Raw genomic sequence first — 25873 nt, forward strand, 5'->3', positions numbered from 1 at the left:
GGGGGGGCAGCGCAGGGAGGGAGCGCGCGGGCGAGCGGAGGGGAGCGCCCTCCCCTCGCCGCCAGTCCTCCGCTTCCCCTCTCGCCGGCTCCCGCGTCCGGGCGCGACCCGCCGCCGCCGCCGCCACCGCGCCCGCCGCCGCCACCGCCGCCGCCGCCGCCGCGCCCTCCAGCATGCCCGGCGTGGCCCGCCTGCCGCTGCCGCTGCTGCTCTGGCTGCTGCTGCTCCCGCGCCCGGGCCGGCCGCTGGACTTGGCCGACTACACCTATGACCTGGGGGAGGAGGACGACTCGGAGCCCGTCAACTACAAAGACCCCTGCAAGGCGGGTAGGCGCCCCCCACCCTGCCGACCGGCCGCGGGGCGCAGGGGCCGGAGCGCGGGCAGGCCCGGCGGGGAGGCGCGGGCTGCTTAGGGTTCGGGGTTGGGGGAGGACAGTCCAGTGTGGGAAGCCGGGAGCTGCCTGGTTGGCAATGCAGTGGGGAACAAAAGAAAGAGGGAGAGAGGGAGGGGGAACTTTGGGGGACTTTTAGGACTGAAGTTTTGCTGCTATTTGTGGAAGCTGCTGCCGCTGCCTTCTCTTCCCAGCAGATTCCTGGGGAAAGCTCCTTGGGTCCCGGGAGAAACCTGCGGCCAAGGAGGCTTTTCCTCCTGCAGGAAACTTTTCTGGCCAAACTCCTGTGTGTGTGTGTGTGTGTGTGTGTGTGTACACGCGCGCACTTTTCCCTTCTCCCCCAGCTCCGGCTCCAGGACGTTGCTGTTTTCCAGCCTGTCTGGGCTGCCCCCCAGCCGGCACATCTGTCTGCCCAGGCGGTGCGGGAGGCCTGCATCTCCGAGGAGCAAGTCTCCTGAGGCCCCTACCCAGCCCAAATGAAGGAAGAAAGTTTCTCAAGGGATCCTCTGATGTCATGCTCCTGGGGTATCCCTTGGTCCCCCCACCAAACACAAGGCTTCTGGGACAGAGGAGTCAGCTGTCAAAGTTAGAGAAGCCAGCCATGGAGGGGGGATTACCTCTGCCCTTAGGTGCCAGAGGTACCTACCAAGGCCAAGTTGAGGTGGAAAGGGAAAAACCACAGAAAACTCAAATACTGTGTATCAGTTCTCTTAGTCCAAAACACTGGAGGCTAATTAGCTGAGGTCAGAGCCCTGGAGTGTGTGTTTGTCTGTGTGGGTGTGTTTTTTGTCCATGAAGACCCCATGTAACCCTATCACTCCTGCTGGACCCAGAGGGGTCTTGCCCCTGGAGTGACCAGATGGCCAGGCACTCAGGCCATTTGCCTAATCAGATGACACTGAACAGGGCTGCCTGGAGCAAGAGAACACACAGGCCATAAGATACCATCAAAATCTTTCCTCAATTTCCTGCCTCTGATTTTGGTCTGTCTCCAAATATCTAGGACCAGGGTAGTGGCCTGGTCCACTAGAGTGGACTTCTAGAGTTCTAGAAGTGCCTGTATGTGGCATAAGGGGTTGGATCCCTTTATTCTTGACCTTGAGCTCCCTACTTTGGGTGGATGGATCACAGCCAGCTACAGAAGAGGTAGACCCTTCCTCCAGTGGGAGGAGGAGAAGCCATATCTTCTCAGCCCTTCTCCACCCTTGCCGGGCTGTGGGTAAACCAGACACTAGCCATCATCTTTCTCCCTGGACTTGGAGTGGGCATGAGGCTAAGCGGATGGATCTTGGGCTTTGGAGGCTGGCAGACCTAAGCTGTCAATCCTGGACCCACAACTCATTAGCTCTACCGCCTGGGGAATGTTAATTATCATCTCTGAACTTTGCTTTTCTCACCTGTAAAATGGAACTAATCCTATGTCTCTCTGTAGAGTTGGTGGTAAAGATTAAATATAAGAACATATATAAAACACTTATTAGAGATTAACACACAGTAAGCACTTAATAAATGTGTGCTGCCTACTTCCCAGTTTTCTATGCCTCACACTCCCACTTCATTTTATTTATTTATTTTTTTTCTGAAGGAATGGGCTGGGTTTGCAGGAAAAGGGAGTGTCTCCCTGTCCCTGTCCTGTGTCACTTATTCATTCAGCGGATCAACATGGACTGAATGCTAATAATATGTGTCAGGCCCTGGGCTTGATGTTGGGGGAGAAAGAGAAAAGTGTAAGACATGTCCCCTGCCCTCAGAGGGCTTCCAGGAGGGGCACAAAATGGATGGGGATGTAATCAGCTGCACCAACCAAGATGCGTTCCGTGCCACCTTGGAAGGACAGGGCTTAAAGGCTCAAGGAGCCTCTTCCCCCACTGCAGTCCTGGTGACAGTGGTGGTGGCAGAGAACCAGGGGTCACGGGAGGCTGGGAAGGTTTGGGGGTTCTTCATGGAGGAGGGAAGACCTCGAAGAATGGGAAGGAAGTCAGTCTGAAGTATCTCACTCCTGGAGGGTTTTGGAGTGATTCTTGGAGGAGGCAGCTGGAGGCTGAAGGCTCTATCCCCAGTCTCAGATTTCATGCTAGGGTGGGGCTGGCTGAGTTGGAACTTCAAACAAGGGCTCTGGAGAAGGCTCTGCCCCAGGGTGAAGTGAGGCTGGTGGGGAGCTGGGCCAGGCCTGGGGGTGGCTGAGAGGGCCTGAGAGCCTGACAAGGCCAAGAGTCAGGGTCAGATCAGGCCTCCCTCCTGGGTGTGACTGCTGCAGCCTTACCTACCTCTGCCCTGACTCCCTAAGACCCCACACCAACAGCTTCATGCCTCGGGTACCAAGGCTTTTCTCTGTCGTGTTGCTGTGTCCTCTTGCCCCCTCTGAGCCTCGCTGTCCGGTTGCTAGACGTGATGGTGGCGGAAACACCTGGCTTTCCGGCTTTCAGACGTCCCTGATAGGTCCACTTACCTCTGCTCCCTTGACCCTTTCCGGCTTTCTCCTCTGGTCCACCTTGCACACGAAGACTGGAAATGAAAGCCCTATTGACTCCCCTGGATCACCTCTCAGGATAACCAGGCCCCTTCTTGTGAGATTACCTCCTGCACTTACTGTCAGAGGTAGGGCAAAATTGAGGCCAGCAAGGCAAAATTAAGACCCTTGATACCCTGGAGAGTTTCCTGGATCTTGTGGGCAACACTAGAACAATAAGTGGGAAGCTACATTGGTCTGTGTGTGTGCTGAGAGCTGGTTCCACCAAGCTCACGCTCTGGTGTGCAAGCTCTCACGTGCACATATGAACTGTCTCTCTGTCTCTCTCTCTCCTTCTCTCCCCCTTGCCCAGAGAGATTGTGAGTCAGCCCTGATTTCTTGCATGGTAGGATGCCAAACCATCCGGGGGAACTTCCCTGAGATTCCCAGCTCTTGGGAGTGACCCTCGGAGCTCTGGGAGAGACCCAGGAGGCAGGAATTGGGACACAGTTGCTCCCATAGGCAGAGAAGCACACGGGGATTGCCCTTGAGCCAGTGAGGACCTGACTTCGGCCCCTGATGGCAGCTCACAGTTTCGCTCTTAGAAGAGGAGGTAGGGGAGTAGCTCACCAACCCTCATCACTGTCCCCACCCCAGGGGCCTTATGCCCCAGGTTTGGATTTCAAGGGCCCTCAGTCATAAGCTCTGGAGGTTGAGAAGTGATCCCTTCTCTTGCCAGACCACATTCCCCCTCCAGGCACTTGGAAAGAGTCACCCACCCACCTGTGTCCCTGCTCCCTGAGTCACCTTCTCTTTTAGGTGCCCCAAGGGAGAAGGAAAAGACTTAGAATCTCCCTGGGCTCCAGATGTAGGGGGACCAATGGGACTCCCCTAGAAAGAAGGAACTCTCAAGAATTCTAGTTTCTTTAGAGGTTTTGGGAGAAGATGTTGGGGGAGGATGGGGAGGGTGTAGAATGTGTCTCTCAGGCCACTAAGAGCCGCCTAAGGATATCAGGAGGAATCAGCTCATCTCTCTGTGTCTCTGTCTCTCTCTCCACCCCCATTCATTTCTAAGGGTGCCCTTCTCCCTTAGGGGGTATGGGCTGTGAAATGTATACATGGAATTAGCTGTTTGATTATATGAGAGCTTGCACGAGGAAGTAGTCAAGAGAGTGTTTGGGCACATTTGTGGGTGTCCCCCTGCTTTCTGGGCAAGTCCCTTCAACTGTGCACGTGGGTACTCCGAGTGCACGTCAGGAGGTGTGCAAATACGCGCCTGTGTAGCAGCACACAGCTGTGATTAAGTACACGCACGAGTCTGTGGGAGCTTGAGAACATTCTCCTCCAGCCAGAAGCTGCATTTGTGTGATGGGACATGTGTATGCCCTATGCCTGTGGCATTGGGGCGCCATCACACTGGCGAGCTCCTCTCCCTCTCCCCAGACCGGGATGCCTTGCCGCATCCCCGGGGAGGAGACTCTGCAGTCAAGAGGCCCACCTAGAGGATAAGCACATGAAGTCCACCTTACTCTTCTCTTTCCTCGCCTGCTCCCAGCCTGGCTATGGAGTGGCCACGAGGGCTCCTGGCTGGTTTACAGCCAGAAAACAAAACAAACTTTTGATCCTATGTTGAAAACAGCTACTACCCTGACCCTGACCCCAGGGCTTCCTTCCGGGTAAGGGGGTGGAGGGTTGTCCTGGACTCTCTGCCATCCAGATTCCCAAGAGCTTCCCGGTGGGGGAATCCCAAATGGGCAGGGCCTTCAGACTCAACGCCTGCCCACCCCATGTCTCCCCACCCCCACTCTGTTCCCACACATTCTTCAGCTATGACATTCCCCACCACAGGACTCCCACTCTGCAGAAAGGCTCTGTGGCCGGAGGGCCTGTCCCGCCTTCCACTTGCCCTGCCCCCCACACTGCCCTGGTCTCACAGACCAGCACGGTTCCGTGTGCTCTGTGCTTGGAATTCAAGGTTCTGCTTCTGAGCACTCTGGGGCTTCACTCAACCAGGAGCCCAATGGGGGTGAACCGATATGCCTTTAGGAAGTAGAGAGCTGATCTTGAGTTTACGGGGCTATTTTGGGATTAAGATTAATAGGAGCCATTTAGTGGGTGCTTACTGTGCTCCAGGCTCTGTGCTAGGCGCTTTATTCACATGCTTATTTCATTCCGTCATCCTGAGAGACGGATTCTATTGTTAGCTCCTTTTTATGTAGGAGAAAATTGAGGTTTAGAAGAGTTTATGTGACTTGTCAGCTAATAGGGGCCAAGCTGGGATTCAAAGACAGGTCTGTCTGCCTACAAAGACTTCGCTTTTTGCTGCGATGTCCAAAGATGAGTCTAAATGTCCAGCTACATGTGTATATGATGATGCCCGTAGGTGTGGGCGCGTGAGCCTGGAGATGCCAGTGTCTGTGCAAAGCGTGTAAAGGTGTGAGGATATTCGTGTGGTGTGCGTGTGCTTTTGTGAATGTTGCCCTTGCCTTCTCAGAGTGTACCTCTCATCCTGCGAGCTTTGTGGGTCAGCTGAGAAACATCTCCTGTTGCTGTCCCATCCGTTGCCAAGCCAAGGCAAGATGACGTTTTACAGAAAAGAATCTTTCTTCTGTGGTGGAATAGATTCTGGGCCACTTACCAGCTGGTGACCTTGGGCAAGTCATTTCCCTTCTTAGGCCCAAGGGTTGGGATTTCTGAAGTCAGGGAGGAGGGGCAGAATCTAGCCATGAGGCTATCTCTCAAAGAGTCTGTAACTGTACACTCCTGGGCAAATGGACAGGTGGAGTATGATTTAATGGGCATGGCCTGAGTGGGCCAGGGTCAAGTGAATTCTTTAATGGGAAAGCACTTTGTCAGCTGGGAAGCATAATGTAGACTTCAGCCTTTACATAGAGTGTCCTTATGGCTACCATGACCGGCTTCCTGGGTCTGGAGCTTGCAGTTTGTCTATGGGCCTTGGAGCTTGTGTACATACGTGTTTTAGAACCGTCTATGACTGCTATGACTGCATTTTGTGTGTGTGTGGTTGTGTGTTTGCGTGAGTGTCTATTTCTGTGTGTATTTACAATATGGGTTCTACAGCAATAATGCACTTGAATACAAAGAGTGCTAGACTGGGAATCAGGAGGCCCGAGTTATGCATCCAGCCTCACCAATGACCAGCACTTGAGAGACCATTTCCCTTCCAGGCCTCAGTTTCCATATCTGTAAGATGGAATGTGGCCTGGATAACTGCTAGAGGGACTCCCACGTTCTGTCGATCCAGGTCTAGGTTGCAACAGAGTATGTGTTTGCAGGCCCAAAGAATATCGACGTGATGCCCCACTCGAACAAACATTCTGGAGTGCCTTCTACCTGCAAGGGTGGTGTGGGCGGTGCGGGCGCTGCTTGGGGCAGGTGGGAGGTAGGGAGCATGTCTCGTGACTTATACTGCTTTGTGTTTGAGGGCACGGTCGTGAATGTCATCATGTGTCTGATTCTGCATATGATGAGGTGTGTGTGTGTGTGTGTGTCCACCCAGCGGGCCATCTGGGGCGGAGAAACCTGTGTGCAAGGCCTCAAGGTTAAAACAATTTGTGTAATGCCGCCGCCAGGCCTGTGTAGCACTCGGGATGAGAAGCAGATGTTGCCATGGGTGGAGCTTCAGGGGAGCGACTCTGTGCTCCAGCTCCATCCAGTTCAGCCTCCCGCCTCCCCAAGCCCAGCGTGAAGCTGCTTCAGAGCTCCTTCCAGAGGCTCAGCACTACAGCGTCCTCCCACTCCCTGCTCCCGACTTCTCAAAAGACAGGCAAATTGTTTAGCCCATCTTCCAAACACATCTCTCCCCAGGTCCGGAGATCAAAATAGCCTATTCAGGGGGCTCTGTCCCCACCCCCCACCCGCCCTTCTTGCTCCAGAGAAGGGACCCTGAGACTCAGAACAGGAGTCCCTTGAGAATGGTTCACCTTCCTCCTAGCTGGGCAGCTCCCGCTCTGTGTCCTGCTTTCCCTGATGCGTCTCTCTGCTCTGTCCTTATTCACATCCTCTCCTCTGTCTAACTGAAACCACATTTGCTGAGTGGATACCGTGAGCTCAGCACAGCGCCAAGGGTCCGGGCCCACCGAGTAGACACTGTTATCTGACCACCTTCCGCTTTCTCCATGGGACCCATCACGGCTCTTGAGTTCAGTGTTTGTTTCCTTGCGTATTGTCGAAGGTTAGCTCTCCACAAACAGGGCCCTTTTCTACCTGGTTCATCACTCGAGTGGTGCCTGGCCCACGGAAGGTGCTTACTAAGTATTCGCTACAGAGTGATGGGCAAAGTGACATGACCGTGTCTTCCTCTGGTAGGGCATGGGTATCAGCTTTGCTGGATTCCCAACTCCAGAGTGAGCATGAGTCTCCTGAGGGAGCCTCAAAGCCAGTCTCCCGCAGCTTTCTTCCTCAGAAGGCGTTTGAGGACGAAAGTTGCTATAAGGGAGCCCCTGGGGTAGAGGCTGTCAGTGCTGGGTAGAAGGATTAACTCCCCCTGGCCTCTTCTTTTTCTCTCTAGCTGCCTTCCTTGGGGACATCGCCCTGGATGAGGAGGACCTCAGGGCCTTCCAGGCGCAGCAGGCTGTGGATCTTAGGCAGCGGGCAACCCACAGGTCTTCTGTCAAAACTGCAGGTATGCTGGGTACAGGCTGGCCCTCCTATGTCCTAGATATGGGTTCCAGAATTGGAGAAACAAGGAACCTCCCTGTTTCCCAGCCAGGGTCTCTCAGGACAGAGGCTATGAGCTTGAACCCAGCATAATGGCTTATCTTCCCTTGGGATAGCTTCATCCCTTCCCCAGAGGAACAGCAAGTGTAGACAAACCTGGGAGCTAGACCTGACATTCTTTTTGCTTACAGTTGACAAAAGACTTTCAAAAGCATTATCAGGTAGGCATCAGGACAAGCCCTGCCTTGCAGATACAGAAACTAAGGCTCACGGGGGTAATGTGACTTGCTCACGATCACAGAGCTGGTCAGTGGCAGAGCTGGGACAGGAACCCAAGCCTTCTCACCCCAAATCTGAGGCTCTTCGCTCAACACCCCAACCCCTTCTGGCTTCTTGTGCTCCTTCTTTGCAAGCCTTTATGCATCTTTCCAAGCCCATCTCCAGAGCTTCGCTGGGGAAACCTTCCCTGATCATCCCTCCACTCTGTTGACCACGTCAGTGAACTGTATTTCAATAGTTTCTTTTGTTTGTTTGTTTGTTTTAATATGTCTACCTTCCCTGCTGGACTTAAAGCTTTTCAAGGTCAGGGACGAGTCCTTTTCACCCTTGAGTGTGGCCCAAGCAGCTAGCAACCCACGTGGCCCTTGGGAATGGGTGAGAGAAGAGAAGGAGTCAGGGCACGGGCTGCTTCCATTCTGTCCAGCCTTGTCACTGCTCTGGAACGTGGTGCTGCCTCCAGGGAGCTCTCCGCCTGCCAGGGATGGGGATTCTCACTTGGAACCCAATCAGCTTACACTCTGCGGGGCTCAGGTAGTTGCCCTCTCCCCATGAGGGAGGATTGTGGCACGGACAGCTGTAGAGAGCTGGCCCTGGAGGGTGACATGGTGGCCTGATAACTGGAAAGGCTTCCTGGGCCTGAGAGAGGACTGGCAGACAGCACAGGCAGAAGGGAGGAGTTGGAGTGCCAGGGCCCATCACGAACCCACCAGGTGACTTTGGACAAATCTTCGGCCTCAGTTTCCTCATCTGTCCAGTATACATAGTGACACTTGCCCAGTGCACCCCAGAAAGCTACTATGTCACGGGAGAACGTGCATTTGGGAACACTTAAAGACATCAAGTTCCGTATGCTCCACAAGGAGGAAGTCTTATTAGGTGAGAAGGGATTATTTCCTAGTCCCAAACCCCCCCTAATTTTCTAGGAAATTAGTACACCATGGTTTTCTTTTTCAGTTATGCTCAATCCTCGCTCTCCGTGGTAGTTATGAATAGAGCAATCAGACAACCTTGCTCCATAAAGTCACTGTGAACACTGAATTCACAGACCCTAAGCCATTCATCACTCCTAGGAGAAACGCAGTGTTCGCTGCCTGCCAGCCTCTTTTCATATGATTTTCATCAACTGATCGGTTTGTGACCCCGTCTTACGTGTACATGTGTTTCTGTTTAAAGACCCCTGATTTAGGGCACCTGGGTGGCTCAGTTGGTAAAGCAACTGCCTTTGGCTCGGGTCATGATCTTGGAGTCCCAGGACTGTCCCACATTGAGTTCCCTGCTCGGCAGGGAGTCTGCTTCTCCCGCTGACCTCTCTCCTCTCATGCTTTCTCTCTCTCATTCTCTCTCTCTCTCTAGTAAATAAATAAAATCTTTAAAAAAAAAAAGACCCCTGATTTAACACACAGTGGATTCATTAACATGGAGCCATGACCAGCAGCCCTCTGACTCATGACCGAATGAAGGTTCTGTAACACACATGTATGTTCTCCATAAAGCACATGAAATCCTTCTAGCACTTGGGACACCAGACGGCATGGCAGTGCTTCAGCACCATCGGGGTGGACGGGAGTCATTTTAAACAACGAAGTCACCGACAAAAAGCCCCCAAATGCAAAAGAAAAGGAGAAAAGAGTGGCACTAAAAAGACTCTAAAAAGGATACTTATTGACAGCGTCACCTTGTTCCACCTGAGCTGGGCGTGTGGGTGACTCACGTTTTTCTGCCCGGCTCTGCACAGGTCAGCGAATGGTATTGATTTGGGGATTACAAATAAATTTTAGTGAGTGGGCAAATATGGAATCCCCCCAAAATAAGGATAGATTATATAATTTGTTTGCTCCACCACCCCTTCATTCACTTACTACCAACGTCTCTGTCTTCCAACCCCAGGAAATTCCTCTGCCTTGGACTGTCAGAGCACTGGTGGGCAGTTGCAGAGGAGAAGCCGTGGGAGATGGAAGGGCAGGTCCCGGAGCCGGCGGGCAGCCACATCCAGACCAGAGCGAGTGTGGCCAGATGGGGTCATCCCCTTTGTCATTGGGGGAAACTTCACTGGTGAGTGTGATTATGGGGGACGGGGGAGGGAGGAAGCCTGTGTCTGGACCTGACCGTGGGGCAGCCGGGTCACATGTAGGGATAAGAGTGGTACCTTCTGTGTACCTGTCCAACAACAGGCTGACCCTCTAATAGTGGGTGGGCCCAGCTGGACCCTGTGACCCCCTGGCCCCTTTCATCCTGGCAGGTAGCCAGAGGGCGGTCTTCCGGCAAGCCATGAGGCACTGGGAGAAGCATACCTGTGTCACCTTCCTGGAGCGCACTGATGAGGACAGCTACATCGTATTCACCTACAGGCCCTGCGGGTGAGCAGGGGCCCCTGGGCGTTGCACCCTCAGCCTTCATCCCAACCTATATTCTGCCCCGGGCACTGTTGCTGCCCCAACGGGACCTGACACTTTGTCACCTGTCTCCCCCCACCACCCCTGCCCTGGGACATCTCTCCAGGAGCCGCCCAGATGTGGCTATGACCCCTGCACACAGCCTGGGCATCCCACGCTCAGGCCCCTCCCCCGTGCCTCGCCCCCCCCAGCCCCCCTGGCAGCCTCGCCCGGCCCCTGAGTGGATGCACTCCCCCAGCTCGGGACCGCCCCCCTGAGCTGGCCCCGCCCTCCAGGTGCTGCTCCTACGTGGGTCGCCGTGGCGGGGGCCCACAGGCCATCTCTATCGGCAAGAACTGTGACAAGTTCGGCATCGTTGTCCACGAACTGGGTCATGTCATAGGCTTCTGGCACGAACACACAAGACCAGACCGGGACCGCCACGTGTCCATCGTGCGGGAAAACATCCAGCCAGGTAGTGCCTTGACCTTGGTGCCTAGCTGTGTGCCGCAGCAGCCCCGGAGGGCCCGACGCTCCAGGGCCTCTGGTGGGAGTGGGAGCTGCTGCCTGGAGCCATCGCTTTTGGTCAGCTTAGTGGGCAGCCCTTGTCCAGGGCCCAGGTTTGTCCAGACCCCAGCCTTGAGGCTTCTGCTCCTTGCCAGGAGCAGCTCTGACATGGTTGATCAGTTCTAGAGCTGCTTGGGGGGCTGGGAGAGATCCGGGTCCTGGACAAGAGGCCATCAGGCAAGCCAGAGCCCAGCTGCCCTGGGGTGGTGGGGATTTGGTGGAGGGAATTGGCACATCCCCCATGGCATCTCAGCCTTTCTCTTCACTTTTCCTCAGTCTTCTGCCCTTTGCCTAGTCTCTCCTCTAAGGGTTTTTTCTTTCTTGTTTCTCCAGGCTACCTCCCTCCCCTCCCAGCCTGCTTCCTTCCTCCCTCCTAGGCCTCATCCATTCTTCCCGGCTTTCATCTCCCTGTGGTTCTAGAAAGAAGTGCTTCCTTCCCATACTCCCTGAGACTTCCCTCCGGCCAGTCCTCATTGACCCTGCCCCTCTGCAGGACAGACTCTTCTAGAGACCTATCCTTACCCCCAGACTTCCCTTGGCCACTCCCCAGACCCCCAGGTAGGGGGGGTACCTCTCAAGTGCAGGGAGGACCCCACCCCTGAAAATGTGGCACTGCCCCACACAGACCCACCCTGCCTACCCCCCCCAAACCTTTTTCCTGATCTTCGCAGGGCAGGAGTATAACTTCTTGAAGATGGAGCTCCAGGAGGTGGAGTCCCTGGGGGAGACCTATGATTTTGACAGTATCATGCACTATGCCCGGAACACGTTCTCCAGGTGAGAGATGAGGCCTGGCCTCCTCTGGGGCAGCCCAGTCCCGCCCCCTGTAGGCCATTCTCTTTGGGCCTATCATTTTTGCACTAGGCTGCCCAACTAGGGCAGTCCCCAAGGACAAGCATGGACTTCTGGGTGGCTGCAGTCCCCAAACAGAGGACCCGTGGGGGCTACCTGCCCTGCTGTCCTCTTCCACGCTGGGTCCATGGCCCGGCCGGCACTCACAAAGCCTAGTACCATGTAAATGAGGGCACCTGGCTCAACAGGTTGAAAATCCAGCCACTCTACTGGCCGCCTAGATAAATGCCGTCGCCCCAGAGCTGTATCAGCCTAAGGGAGCTGAGCTTTTCCCTCATCTTTCAGCCAAAAGAGGCACATTTTTCTCCCTGGGGTCATCCTTTCTAATCAATCTGCCTTTTTGTAACTGGCTAATTTGTACGAAGGCTTCCTCCTGCCCTGAACTAGCCTCTCTCTCCTGCTCACAAGTGCATGAACACTTACTCCTTTTCCGGGCCCGCATTCCCAGAAATCACAGCCAGAACCCCCTGAGGTAGTGGCCCAGCCTCTGTCCCCCACAGCCTCTCCTTAGCAAAGTGTGGGAAAAGGCCCCTCCCGCCTCCTCCTCAGGCTCCCCTTCCCGGCCTGGCCTTTCTCATGCCTGGTTCTTTCCTCATCCTCTGTCTGCTCTCCTGCTCTGTCCCAGCCCCTCCACAGTCTCCCTGCCTCCAGACCTGAGGGAACAGAGACAGGAGGCAGGGTGGTGAGGTCATCCGCCACTCCCACCATGGCCACAGACCTCCCACCCCCACCATGGCCACAGACCTCCCCTGGACATTTCCCACCACATCCCACCCTCCCCCCTGCTGAGTTCCACCCAACTGGGTGTGAGTCAGGGACCCTGGGGAGGTGGAGGGCCGACTGCTTCCTTCGCCCTGCTCCTCCCAGATGGCAACACCCAGGACTTAGCAGGCAGGAACTCGGGGGACAGGAGGCACTGATGGATCGGGAGTTGTGGGGCTGTCCCCAGGGCCTGGTCTGGCCAGGGCAGAACTTGTCAGGAGCAGCCTGTAGCAGCAGGATGAGTGCGGGCCCTGGCAGCCCCAAGAGAGGGTTAGCACGAGGGGCTATGGAGCAAGGACTGGGAGAGGCTGGCCACATGATTAGCAGGGGTCCGTAGATCTCCTGATGCTGGGCACTGCACCCAGACTGAGCCAGAGCACCAGCAGGTCCCCAAGGCATGTGGAACCTGCACCCCTGACCTCCCAGAGTATTCCTGGGGCTCCCCCAGGCTCCAGCCATGTGGCTGCCACGGAGCAGGGTGGCTGCTGGTCAGTGGGCAGCATAATGACAGGGTGAGATATTTCCACCCGTCCCTGACCCTACGGAGGAATGTCTGGGCTCTGGCAGGGTCATGACCTGGGTGCACACAGGCATGCCACCCATCCTTCCATCAGACTCTCACCCAGGTCGGGCTTTTCCTCCTCAGGGGCATCTTCCTGGACACCATTGTTCCCAAGTACGAGGTCAATGGGGTGAAACCTCCCATCGGCCAAAGGACCCGGCTCAGCAAGGGGGACATCGCCCAGGCCCGCAAGCTCTACAAGTGCCCAGGTCGGGGCGGGGAGGGACGGGCCAGGGAGGGGTGGAGGACAGAGCCCCAAGGCAACCAGTGGCCAGGGCCTGGGGCTGAGGAGTCTAAAGCCATAAGTCTTAGGGAAGGCCAGAGGCTGCCTGGTGTTGGGGGTGGGAACACCCAGGCAGGGGCACTGTTCAAGATAAGGAACCAAACAGGGGCTGGGATTGGGTGGTGGTGAGGTGTCGAGCCCCACACCTTCTGGGGCTCTGGGAGAATAGGGCAGTCAGAGCAGTAAAGAGGGCAAGCAGTGCAATTCCCAGGAGTGAGGTAAAGCGAGGCCCACCAAAGGAAACAGGGCATCCTGCAGCACTAGGCTGAAGAGGTCAGACCTGTGAGCTTATATGTGAGGAGCAGGGAGTGGATCTTAAAGGGACAGGACCACCCCGGACTCCCTCCCCTCCTCAGACATTCTTCTCTTCTCCTCGTTAAAGGAAGCCAGAGCTCAGGGCGGGAAGCCAGAAGGCTGGGGGGGGGGGTGGGGATCGCGCATCTGCAGCCAGCAGTTCAGTCATTTCCTTTCCTTGACAGCCTGCGGAGAGACCCTACAAGACAGCACAGGCAACTTCTCCTCCCCCGAGTACCCCAATGGCTACTCCGCCCACATGCACTGCGTTTGGCGTATCTCAGTCACACCCGGGGAGAAGGTAACCGAGCGTCCCCTCCTCTGCCAGGACCCCAGAGTAGGAGAGCATAGTCCACTGTGGCTGTGAATGACCTACCTGGGAGACATAGACCCATTCACCCCGTAAAAAAAGGAGCACTGTCTTGAGGAGGGGCTTCTAGCCATCCTTGTATGGGAAGGCTGGATCACAGAGAGCCCTTGCTACACAAGAGGCACTTTTTTGAGGGCTTCTCAGGCTCACCCACAGAGTTTTCATGTGGAATCTGGACGCTTCACCCACCCCTGCACTTCCCATGTCCTTCCATGCATTTTGACTGTTTCCAAAAGTCAACGTTAAGACTTTATTTCCCTTGATTGGAACATGGCACTTAATGTACTAGTACAGTATGGAGCCCAGCTAGATTTCGTTCCTGGTCCTATTGTCCAGTCCAGCAGCTCTCAGGACCATGTGGAAGCCTCCATTCAGCAGGTAGCCGTCCCTCGTACTCTGTCCCGAATTGTCGGTGAGCATGACTTCTGGGTCTTTGGAACCTGGTCTTTGACTGAAACACTAAACATGGCACGAATCAAGGCAGATCCAAGATCCCTTTCTGAGCTGACATGGTTCATTGGCGGACTTTGGGCAGAGTTATTCCATTGGCTATGACACCCCTTAATAGCACTACCAACCAGCCATGAGTCACTGCCTTGTTGACTGGGAAGTGAGCTTCTCAGACCATGCTTTTGTCATCTTCATATTCCTGGTACAGGAAGTAGTTGCTGAACACCGAATAGGTAGACAGACTCCCTTACCAAATCAAATCTACCGGTAGTAGATGGTAAAACGCCTTTTAAAATGGAAGTGACATTTGTCTGATACTTTGTTTCAAGTGAACCTGAACTGGTTCCTAGGATTCAAGTGTCTCCTTTCTAAATGGTGGCAGACTGTCTGTTTAACTGGGGATTGACATTCAACTCAGTGGTTTGCCATTCCCGGAATTCACTCCAAACCCTCCTTCTAACACAGGCACACATGCGCGTGCACACACCCCCCTTTTGGAAATTGGCAAAGCTTTTGTTCTGAGCTCTCAAGATTACAGACACTGATCACATCTGTTAGTTATTTGAGTGTCCTCTGATGTCATTTTTGAGCCTAGAGGCAAAAGCCAGTTTAAAGAGGTGCTCCCCGACTCTCCTCCAAAATGAATCGGTTTCCATTTCCTTTCCAAACTGGGCTTATTCTATTTTTCGCAATTTAAAGATCATTCTCATTTGTGCTAGACTTCTGTTGAGGGTTGAGTAATTCCATCACCTCTCTCAGTTAAAATTCTGTCACCCGCCTTGAAAAAGTCAACCCATCCCCTCCTTGTTCTTTTTTTTTTTCTTTTTTTCTTTTTTAAATTCTGAATTGAACTTAAACTATCGCTGTCCTTTTTGCTGCCTCGTTCGGAGCTTGCCCTAGCTTCCTTGATCCTTCTGCCAGAGGCCTCCACTGCTGCAGCCTTTGGAGATCTCACAGCGGATAACAATAAAAACAACTAACGGTTATTGACCGCGTGATGGGCCGGGCATGTGTTAAATTTTTTATGTGTTATGTCTTGTAATTAACACAGTGACATTCTCGGTGGGTGCTCATGTCATTCCAGTTTTGCATATGAGAGAACAGACTTGGGAAAATCAAGTAGCTGGCCCAAGAAACTGGATTACGACACAAAAATCCATGATTGCAGTACTGGGTATTCTAAAGCCTTTTCCCGTATCAACAATTGCTAAAGTGCCCTTCCCCGGACTCCTGTGCACACTGCTCGCCTAGCACAGGGGGAAGGAAAGAGGCACGAGGTAGTCCCCGCTCCGGGAACTTAGAGTAGGGTAGAATATTGCCGTCTTTCCTGTTCAGAAGATTTGCTCAGTCAGCAAGGATATGACACCTTGGTCAGGATCCGTCTCCTTCCCTTCGGTTCTGAGCTGGCATGGGCTGGCCCAAGTCTCCAGTAGACACATGGCTGGGCCGCAGAAGCCTCTCTGTGCCTGGAGCCTCTTCCCTCTACAACTCCCCAGAGACTCCCCAGCCCTTTTCAGAGGGCTGCCTGGGGCTCCAGGGAGAGAAGAAGGCTACAGAGAAAAATTCCAGATTCATCAGTGTGTGGTTGCAGAGAGAGCAAAAGTAAAACTTGCTCCCAGTCCTGGATGCATTTGTAGAGTCATAAGTGAGCCAGAGATGGACTCCCAGGGGGCAGGCACCCTTGAAGGGCTCTCGGAGGCTGGGGAGCTAGGGAGGATGGCATCATGACGCCGCAGCTGCCATTCCTTGCTGCACGTCCACTGTGTGCCAAGCAGAGTAGTAGGTATCTCGTGTGCATGACCTCGTTATTCATCTCATCTGTTTCGTGGTGCAGGGGCTGTCATCTCTCAGGTATGGAGGAGGGAGTCGGGGCTCAGAGTGCAGAACTCTGCCCAGGTTTACACAGGCAGTCGTGGTGGAACCAGCCTTCAGTTCCAGGACTGCCCGACTCCAAAGTCTATGCTCTTTCAACAGTCACTCTGGGATAAACCCGCCAGTGTTCAGGGGTGGACTTTGATGTCTCTCCTGGGCTGAGAGGTTGTTTTCACTCGCTCTCCGCTTCTCTGCTTATTGCCAGAAGTACAAGTGATATGTGCATTTTATCTTATATGGTTATGCAAGTCAGGGATATATCAGAGAAGAAAGAGCCTGGTTGGAAGCCTTCCTAAAACCCCCAAGTGTCCACACTATGCGTCATTAGCAGCTGTCCCAAAGAGGACTGACAGTGTCTCCCAAACCACGAACCCAGCTCCTTCTGAGCGGGAAAGTAGTTTTAGGAGATCACGGTCTACTGTCGCAAAAAAGCCAAGAAGATAAGAACTGAAAATGTCTTTCGGATTTGGCAGTAGTGTCTACCCCCATTCCCATCCCTGCCTTGTGATAACCTTCCCGTTCTTCAAGTTCCCACTCACTCAGATCCCTCCTCCTCTGTCACGTCTTCTCTGAACCCTACCTCCCGTCCCCCAGCTGGGAGAGGGGAGCCCTCCCTCCTCTGACCAGGCCCGTGCAGGACCCTCCCCTGAGCTCCTGCTTCCCCGTGCTGAAGGGTGTGGGGCTCTGAAGGCGAAGGCCAAGCTGACCCTCATTCTTGGCGCAACTGTTCGGCCAAATTGAGCGGCGGGCCTGGAGAGGCCACATGGAGTGGTGGTTCAGGGTGTGAGTTGAAGAGCCAGGGTGGAAGAGTGTCTGGGTCTGACTCCAGTCTGCTGTGCTGTTTACTGGATACGTGATCTTGGGGAAGTTGCTTAACCACTCTGGGCTTTGTTTCCCCATTTGTAACGTGGGCCTGGTGGTAGTGCCTCCATCAGGGGCCTGATGATACAAGGATTAAACAAGTTCATGTACATGAAGTGCTTAGAGCAGCGCCTAGCACGTGGTGGGGGTTCAATCGAGGCTAGTTGTTATTATCATGCTGTTAACGGAGAAATCCCTGCTCAACCTCCCTGGGTTCCACATGCCCCATCTGCCTCCCTCTACTTCCACTTTCTGGAATGAAACCATTTCAAAGTTCAAAATCTTGGGCAAACTCAGCTCCAGTAGTGAAATTAACTTTTTTTGAGTGACGTACACTGTAGTATATATGTGTGGCCTTTATGTACGTTGCATGCGTGACTCTTACATGCGTCAGTGTTACAAACCTTACGTACATTAGCTCCCTGAGTCCTGTGAGGTAGGTCTATGACCATTGCCATCTTACAAAGAAGGGAATGGAGGCCCAGAGGTGTGAAATGATGGGCCTCAGTGGTCCAACAAGGCAGACAGAAGCCAGGCCGTGGGTCCCCAGGAGTCAACATATTGTCCCAGTTGCTCCCTGACAGCAGCCCACAAATGTGATGCATACCTCCCATGTGCAGGTTCCACTTGGAGACCCCGCATGCTGTATCTCATTTAATCCCCCAGCTCCTTAGGTTTGCCTCCACGTTTTAGACAAAGACACCGAGGCACAAAGAAATCAGGCCACGGGCCCAGAGTCACCAGCCAGGAAGTGGTGGAGCTGGCCAGGTTTTCTTTGGCCAAGGGCAGTGCCCCTGCCACCAGAGCACAGCTGTTTCCACATGACAGAAGCTGTTACGACGCTTAATTAGACAGCTCCGGTCTCAATATAGCCACGGCCGTGCCTCCCTGGAGGGTGACCCTAACCGCCAGCACAGGTCTCTTCCTCCTGAGTGAGGCGACCGCGGGTCCCTCCTGCCCCATGGGAGGTCTCGGGTGGGCCCTTTGGGGCAGCGTTGGCTGGGCGTGGTCTCAGAGGCTGTGAATTCATCCGCCCCGAACAGAGCCAGAGTTGTTCCTGAGGATGACAGGAAAGTTGCTACTGTTCTTAGCCCAGCTGCTGACCAAATTGATTGGCAGACCCGGGAGGCCACATGGAATCATGGTGGGGGGCATAAGCTGAGGAGCCAGAGCTTTCTCCCTGGGCCCTCTGCTTTCCTTCTTCTATCCAGCAACTCCTTAAAAGAGAGTTTTGTTATTTGTCAGATAGAAGGATGATGTATCCGTGCTGTAAGAATTTTGAAAAATAGAAGAATTTCTAAGGTAAGAAGTGGATATTCTCCCCTGGATTCTTCTTCAAATCCCACTCTTCAGAGGCAACTAGGCATGAGTAACACTTGCTGGATCCTTTCAGACCCTTTCAAGTACATGTGTGTGCATGTGTGTATGGATATATGGTCTCAGGTACCTTCTTTTCACTCAACAGTTAATTGTGGTCAGGGTTCTGTGTTCACAAATCAGCTTCTACCTCAGGCGTGTTCATGGCCGCTTAGCATGCTGTCATCCCCATTTCTCTTCACTGCTCGGGCATCCCCTGTAGGTCTCCACTGATGGATGTTTCATTTAAGTTTTTTATAAGTTTCTAGTATTAACCAAAATCACTACAGTAAATATCTCAAGATTTAGATCTTTATGCACTGGGGCAAATGTATCTGTAAAATAGATTCCTAAAAGCAAAATTCTATTCAAGAAGTATTTATGAAGCAACTCCTACATGCCATACACCAAAGATTCTGTAGTGAATTAAAATTCCTGGCCTTGAAGGGTTTACAGTTTGGCAGGGCTGAGGGATGGGCAAGCAAATAAAAAGTAAACGCAGTAAGTTAGATGGTGATCGATGTCATGAAGGAAAGCAGCAGTAGGAGATAAAGGAGCGAAGCAGGGATTACTGTTCCATGTGGAAAGGCCTCATTCATATCAGGTGAGTTGGAGGAGAAATGGACAAGAAATGAGGGAACGCTTTGGGCAGATAGCTGGGAAGAGCTTCTAGGCAGCAAATGCAAAGGCCCTGAGGCAGGAGCAGGCTTGGTATGTTTGAGGACCAGCAAGGCCAATGTGGCCACAGCCAAGTAAGCAAGGAGGGCATTGTGGGGAGAGGGGTCAGAGAGATAGCGGGGGGTTAGACCACAGATGGCCTTAGAGGACATGGTGAAGACTTTGGATTTTACTCTGAATAAGATGCATTAAAGGATTTTGAGCAGTGGGAAGATAAGATCCGGTTTTATCATCAAAGGCCTGCTGTAGTGAGAGGTAGTATCAAGAGTAGGGACTACTGAACTAATCTTGGAAAAAGTTGATGGCAGGGCCAGGACTACGAGTCAAGAAGGGGAACGGGTGGTTTGAGGAGAGAAGGGGAGGCTGTAAAAGGTGGGCCTGGCAGCTCAAAGGGCCCAGTCAGTCTCACATTTCAAGTGAGACAGTCAATGTGCTTGTATTTTCTCTAGCCACTACATTTGACCATCTAGGAAGAGGCACAGAGTAGGTAGAAGTCGGATTTAATCAGGGATTTTCAGGAAAAGGAGAAAGTTGAGGTCCTTTGCAAGGAGGTAATGATAAAGTTAGATCATGGCTTTGCCGGTCTTTGCCACTTCCTCTGTGTCCCATTTCAGGCATTTTCTAGAAAGATAAAATATTGGGCACACTGTCTCCAGAGCAAGAGCCAGATTTTCAACATCAGTTTTTTCAAAATATGAGGACTTCTACCTGGATAATAACAATAGCTCTCATGATGACTGGTAACAATCATCGAGAGTAATATAGGCACTTTTCCAAACCTGGGCTTGCTCGGTTACATCCCAGAGAACCACAATTAAGAAACACTTCCCCAAACACAAACACATTTCAGCCCATGTTACGAATCAAAAGAAGAGAAGTGGAATGGGTGTAGTCCCAAGCTAGGCAAGGAGAAATGTGAGTACGTGAAGGTAGAAGGCAGGAAAACCCCATAGGCTCAGGCTGACGGTCCTGGTGAATTGGAAGTGTTGCTGGACTCCATAGAGAGCGGTGAGCGAGGACAGATGGGGGCACGTGGCTGGACGGTGGGCTCCTCGAAGCTGAGCTTCTGTGGGAGGAGGCACAGTTACTGATGAGAACAAGGTCTAGGGCATGATGTGCCATGTGTGAAGAAGAGGTGGGGAGGGGAGGTCATGGCAGAGAGGCCAGGAAATGGGAAACATCATCTAGGTGGATGTGGAAATCACCGAACATTCTGAAGGGGTCCGTGTCAGGGAGCGACAGCAAGCCAGAGCTCTTCTCTGAACCTCGACCATCACAACTTTGATGACAGGCTATGGACCACGGTTGCCAGTGCCAGCTTTGGGATCACTTTCATTCTCGCCTCTGCTCTGCCTGCCTCTAACTCAGCCGTGTGCCAAAGGGGAGACAGATCTCCTTATTTTCTTTTCCTCCAGCAGGGAAGCCAGCTAGATCTAACAGGTGGGCCCTGTGGGCACGGGACACACCCCTTAGGTCACAGCGAACAGTTCCCTGGAGTTCCCTGCTTGTTGGACTCTAAAGACACAAGAGGCTTTGGGGCACATTCTGGAAACTACTAAAGCAATTTCCCTCCTGGTCGTGTGCTTCTCTACCTGTTAGTATGTTACCTGCTGGGGAGAGTTGGACATTACCAAAGTGTCAAACGTCCCTCTAGTATGACGTGACCAGCTGGAGTTCATGCTCAGGAGGCACTCAGGGCAGTGGGGATGAGTCCCATGTCAGGGTGATGTGCTCTTTCCTCGGGTCATGCTCGGGGCCGCTGAGGTCAGAGAGCTTGGGTGATTTACCCAAGGCTCACATCAGGAAATGCAGAGGTGACAGCTCAGCTCAGGCCTGTGTGTGTGGAGTCTGAGTTTTTTTTACTAAGTGAGATTTTCAGTTGTATATATCCTTCTGAATCCTAAGCCTCTTAACAGGGACAGACCTGAAACCCGTTCACAGGAAGCATTTGGACCCGGTATTCCCCTTAGCCGCTAGGATGGCCCCCTGCCTGGGATCGTTGTTCAATATATATGTGACCACAGTGACTCAGCCCTTCTTCTCTGCCTCTCCCCTCTGGACCCTTCATTCCCATTTCAGAGTCCCCAGTACCCACACGCCTCCCACTGAGGCGTCATCCCTCTAAAGATGCTGGATTCGTGTTACTGAACTTGTCAGGGAGGAGAGCTGGGTCGAGGCGGAAGCAATGGCTCCTCACGAAGGGAATAAGAAAAATGAGACATTTTACTTATTAGATTCCACAAGGCTACATATATTGAGAACCAGGATGTCTGAAAAGGATGCTGGCCGCCATTGGCAGACAGCTGGGGAGAGGAGGGACGTTTCTGTGCCGGGAGCTCATTTTTGGGACCTCTTCACTATTCAGGCCCCCACCATGGGCTGGCAGGCGAGGCTGGTGAGGCGTAGGGGGCCATGTAACTCTCCTCCTCTTCCTATGTCCCCTAGATCATTCTGAACTTCACGTCCATGGATCTGTATCGCAGCCGCCTGTGCTGGTATGACTACGTGGAGGTCCGGGACGGCTTCTGGAGGAAGGCGCCCCTCCGAGGTAACGCAGGAGCCCACCCCCTCCCCCGCCTCCTCTGTGGCTGTGGCATTGTATGATTTGCAAATATCATCTCCCATTCAGTGAATTGCTTTTTTATCTTGTTGACAGTTTCCCTCACTGTGCAAAAGCTTTCGGTTTGATGTGGCTAATTCCTTCTTAAGAACTACTTAAATCACAGTCTCTTCATCCTCTGCTGAAATCCAAAGGCTGGCCAAGGGTGATCTGGCCACCCTAGTGTGGGAGCCAAGAGTCCTGGCAGAACTAGTGCCTTCTAGCTCTATCATGAAGTCCCTTTCCCAATCTGGACCTCAGAGTCCTCTGTATGGGCTTCTGGGCCTCCTGCCGGGGTGATGCTCAGTGTGTGGGTCACGGGAGTCATACAAGTGGACACAGGGAGATAGACAGGCACAACTCCCCAGCTCCAGGCTCTCCTCCTCATCTGGGCACTTTCAGAGGCTCCATTTTCTCTCTCTGCAAGGTCTGGCTTAAGGGTGCCCACAGGGTAGCCTGGCACACTGTGGGGGCTCCCCACCTGGAATAGTGGCCTTCACTTGTTTGCACAGGATACTTTGTCCCTTGTTGGTGAGGGGAGTGGTGAGTAAGCGGGGGTGGGGGGTGAGTATTCAGAAGCACGGGACAGAAGATGCTTTAATGGCATGGAGTTAGGACTAAGAGAGGCTTTTCCTTCAAGCCTGAGGAGCTGTGTGAATTCTCCTCCAATCTGGGCATGCTCCTAAGTTGCCCAGGACTGCCCATTAGCGTTAGAACCTTCGTTCCACAGCCTGGCCTGAAGCAGGCTGATGAATCATTGCTATCCACCTCTTTCTGATATTCAAATACTTCTCATTAGTCACCCAAAGCAGCTGTCATTACAACACTGCCTCCTGCAGACGTGGAAGCGTTTCCAAGAGTCCACTTACTTTCTCGTAACTTGCATTCCTAGGTCAGCACCCTCTGGCCCTTGCCGAAGGTTGGGCAACACCCAATCTTATTTGGAACACACAGGTCATCCCTCGTTGATTCTTGATTACCAAGAATTCCACAAATGACCATCCCCACCTGCTGACATGGATTCTTGTCAGGGTTTATTTCAAAGGGGACATTTTCTGACCCAGTCCCTGGATTCTAGGATTTCCTTGGGGTCCTCTGACATCTCTTGCATTTGGTCAGATGAAAACATTAGTAATGTCCAAAGAAAACTGTGTTCATTCTTGGTGATTACTTGTTTGCATGGAGATCAAATGAGAACATGGCGGTCACATGTTCCTTTAAAAAAAGTAAATAAAACACAGATACAGCTGGTTAGCGTGAGGAGCCCCTTTCCTCCCTGAACTCATATTCCATCCCACAGGTGCACAGAACCCTCTAGAAGTCTAGTACTCTCTGGCTCTTCAAGGCCATGCTAGGTCCTGGACTAGACTCAGGCCAGCTGCAGGGTCTTGGGAATTCTTGCCAAGTGCAGAGCAGGGCCAGAGCCCCTGAGCCCCCTGCAGCAGCAGGACTGGCTTCCTGGAGCAGGGAGGTGAGAACGACCTGCTTCAGGCCTCACTGCACTCTGTCCACACTGTCTGCACAGGCCGCTTCTGTGGGGGCAAACTACCAGAGCCTATTGTCTCCACCGACAGCCGCCTCTGGGTGGAGTTCCGCAGCAGCAGCAACTGGGTCGGGAAGGGCTTCTTTGCCGTCTATGAAGGTACTGAGGAAGAGTGGCAGGAGGAGTCAGATACGGGGTCCCCGGGCATCCCAGAACAGCTTGCTCCTGGCACCCCAGGGGCAAGGTTGAGCGCCCATGAGGGAGGAAGCTGAGATCCTGGTGGGATTGGCCAGGCCCCGGGGGCACTGAGAAGAGGGGAGGCCCATGGGAAGGTCTGGCGGAGAGGGAGAGAGGGGCTCTTGAGTTGGGCAGAGCATCCTAACTGACCTCGCTCTGTGTCCCTGAAGCCATCTGTGGGGGAGATGTGAAAAAGGACAATGGCCACATCCAGTCGCCCAATTACCCTGATGACTACCGGCCCAGCAAAGTCTGCATCTGGCGGATCCAGGTGTCTGAAGGCTTCCACGTGGGCCTCACCTTCCAGTCCTTCGAGGTAGGTCAGAGACCCTTCAGGCACACCTCTTCATGGGCTTCCAGGTGTTGGGCCTAGCAACCACCCCTCCCCCTGCTGACTGAGCCCCAACCCTCAGATCGAGCGCCACGACAGCTGTGCCTACGACTACCTGGAGGTGCGCGATGGCCACAGCGAGAGCAGCACCCTCATCGGACGCTACTGTGGCTACGAGAAGCCCGACGACATCAAGAGCACGTCCAGCCGCCTCTGGCTCAAGTTCGTCTCTGACGGATCCATTAACAAAGCCGGCTTTGCTGTCAACTTCTTCAAAGGTGCTCCCTCCCATTCGCCACGCAGCCCAGCCCCCGCGGCGGATCCAGCCCCTTCATTCCTTTTGCTAGTGTTTAAAATTGTCTGGTGTTGTGTGGTTGGAAGCCTTTGCGTGAGATCTGCCCTGTGTCCACAGGTCAAAACGTGCTCAACAGCTTGCTCATCTTGCTTGACTGACCCTTTATGCGGGTTGATCAGCAACTCCCGTCTCCCCCTCCCCCAGCCTCTGGCAACATCATTCCACTCCATCTCTTCGTACTTATTTCTTGGACTTGACTATTTTAGACAGCTCGCGTAAGTGGAATCCTGCAGTTCTCTGTCTGCCAATGGCTTCTTTTACTCAACAGAATGTCCTTAAGGGGCATCTGGGTGGCTCATTGGGGTAGGCATCTGTCTCTTGACTTTGGCTCAGGTCCTGGGATGAAGCCCCGAGTCAATGTGGAGTCTGCTTGAGATTCTCTCTCTCCCCCTCCCTCCGCCCTTTCCCCCACTCGTGCTCTCTTTCTTTCTCTCTCAAATAATCTTAAAAAAAGATAATGTCCTTAAGATTCATCCATACTGTATATGGCAGAATTTCCTTCTTTTTTTAAGGCTGAATAGTATTCCACAGTGTGTCCAGAACACATTTTTTAAATTGAAGGATACTATGGTGAGTGCTATTAAGTGCATAAACCTGGTGATTCACAGACCTGTACCTCTGGGACTAAAAATTTTTAATAAAAAATTAAAATTTTTTTAAAAATTAAAAAAAAATAAATTGAAGGATAATTGACATACCATATCCTATTAGTTTCAAGCATTCAAGCATAGTGATTCAACATTTATGTACATTACAAAATGGTCACCATAGTGAATCTAGTTATCGTCTGTCCCCTTACAAAGTCGTTACCATCTTATGGACTATACCCTACACTGTACGTTACATCCCCCGTCTTCATTTATTTTATAGCTGGAAAACTGTATGTCTTAATCCCCTTCACCTTGTTCATCTCTCTTGTTCATCTCTTGTTCATCTCTCCAATCCCTCCCCTCTGGCACCCATCAGTTTGTTCTCTGTGTCTATGAGTCTGTCTCTGTTCTGTGTTGTTTGTTCATTTGTTTTGTTTTTAGGCTGCACGTCTAAGTGAAAACATAAGGCATTTGTCTTTCTCTGTCTAGCTTATTTTACCTAGTATGAATTCACTTATTCCATGGTGTCACAAATGGCAAGGTTTCATCCTTCCCATGGCTGAATGATATTCCCCTGAATGGCTCTCCCCAATCTTCTTTATCCATTGATCTATCAGTGGACCCTTCGGGTGTTTCCATAGCTTTGCCGTTGTAAATCACATCTCAGTGGGCAGGGGGGTGCGTGTATCTCTTCGAATCGCTGTTTCATCTTCTTTGGATAAATACCCAAAAGTGGAATTGCCGGATCATATGGTATTTCTATTTTTAACTGCTTGAGGAACCTCCATACTGTTTTCCACAGTGGCTGCACCAATTTGCATTCCCACCCACAGTGCAGAAGGGTTCCCGTTTCTCCACTCCTCCACCAACACTTGTTATTCTTATCTTTCTGATACTACCCATTCTGACAGGCGTGAGGTGGTAGAGCTCAATGTGGTCTTGATTTGCATTTCCTTGACGATGAGTGATGTTGAGCATCTTTTCATGTGTCTCTTGGCCATCTGGATGTCTTCTTTGGAGAAATATCTGTCCAGATCTTCTGACCATTTTTCAATCAATTGTTTGTTTGTTTGTTTGTTTGTTTGTTTGTTTTTTTAAGATTTTATTTATTTATTTGACAGAGAGAGATCACAAGCAGGCAGAGAGGCAGGCAGAGAGGAGGAAGCAGGCTCCCTGCTGAGCAGAGAGCCCGATGTGTG

General features: G+C 52.7%; 1 protein-coding gene across 3 annotated transcripts in view; it reads left to right on the plus strand.

Moving 5' to 3' along the window:
- Window positions 1–145: 145 nt before the first annotated feature.
- Window positions 146–25873, plus strand: part of BMP1 (bone morphogenetic protein 1) — a 42327-nt gene continuing 16599 nt past the window's right edge. For 2 of the 3 annotated variants that reach the window (XM_059371423.1, XM_059371440.1), the window contains exons 1-12: window positions 146–327; window positions 7373–7486; window positions 9688–9852; window positions 10040–10157; window positions 10469–10647; window positions 11411–11516; window positions 13000–13124; window positions 13678–13793; window positions 21525–21627; window positions 23204–23320; window positions 23569–23714; window positions 23812–24007. In XM_059371423.1, the coding sequence (XP_059227406.1) occupies window positions 174–327; window positions 7373–7486; window positions 9688–9852; window positions 10040–10157; window positions 10469–10647; window positions 11411–11516; window positions 13000–13124; window positions 13678–13793; window positions 21525–21627; window positions 23204–23320; window positions 23569–23714; window positions 23812–24007 (1639 nt within the window). In that variant the 5' untranslated portion in view covers window positions 146–173. Of the gene's footprint in view, window positions 328–7372; window positions 7487–9687; window positions 9853–10039; window positions 10158–10431; window positions 10648–11410; window positions 11517–12999; window positions 13125–13677; window positions 13794–21524; window positions 21628–23203; window positions 23321–23568; window positions 23715–23811; window positions 24008–25873 lie in introns of those variants that run through there. The other variant, XM_059371431.1, reaches the window with a different exon arrangement.

The sequence above is a fragment of the Mustela nigripes genome, chromosome 1 (genome assembly GCF_022355385.1).
Source record: "Mustela nigripes isolate SB6536 chromosome 1, MUSNIG.SB6536, whole genome shotgun sequence".
Classification (NCBI taxonomy): domain Eukaryota; kingdom Metazoa; phylum Chordata; class Mammalia; order Carnivora; family Mustelidae; genus Mustela; species Mustela nigripes.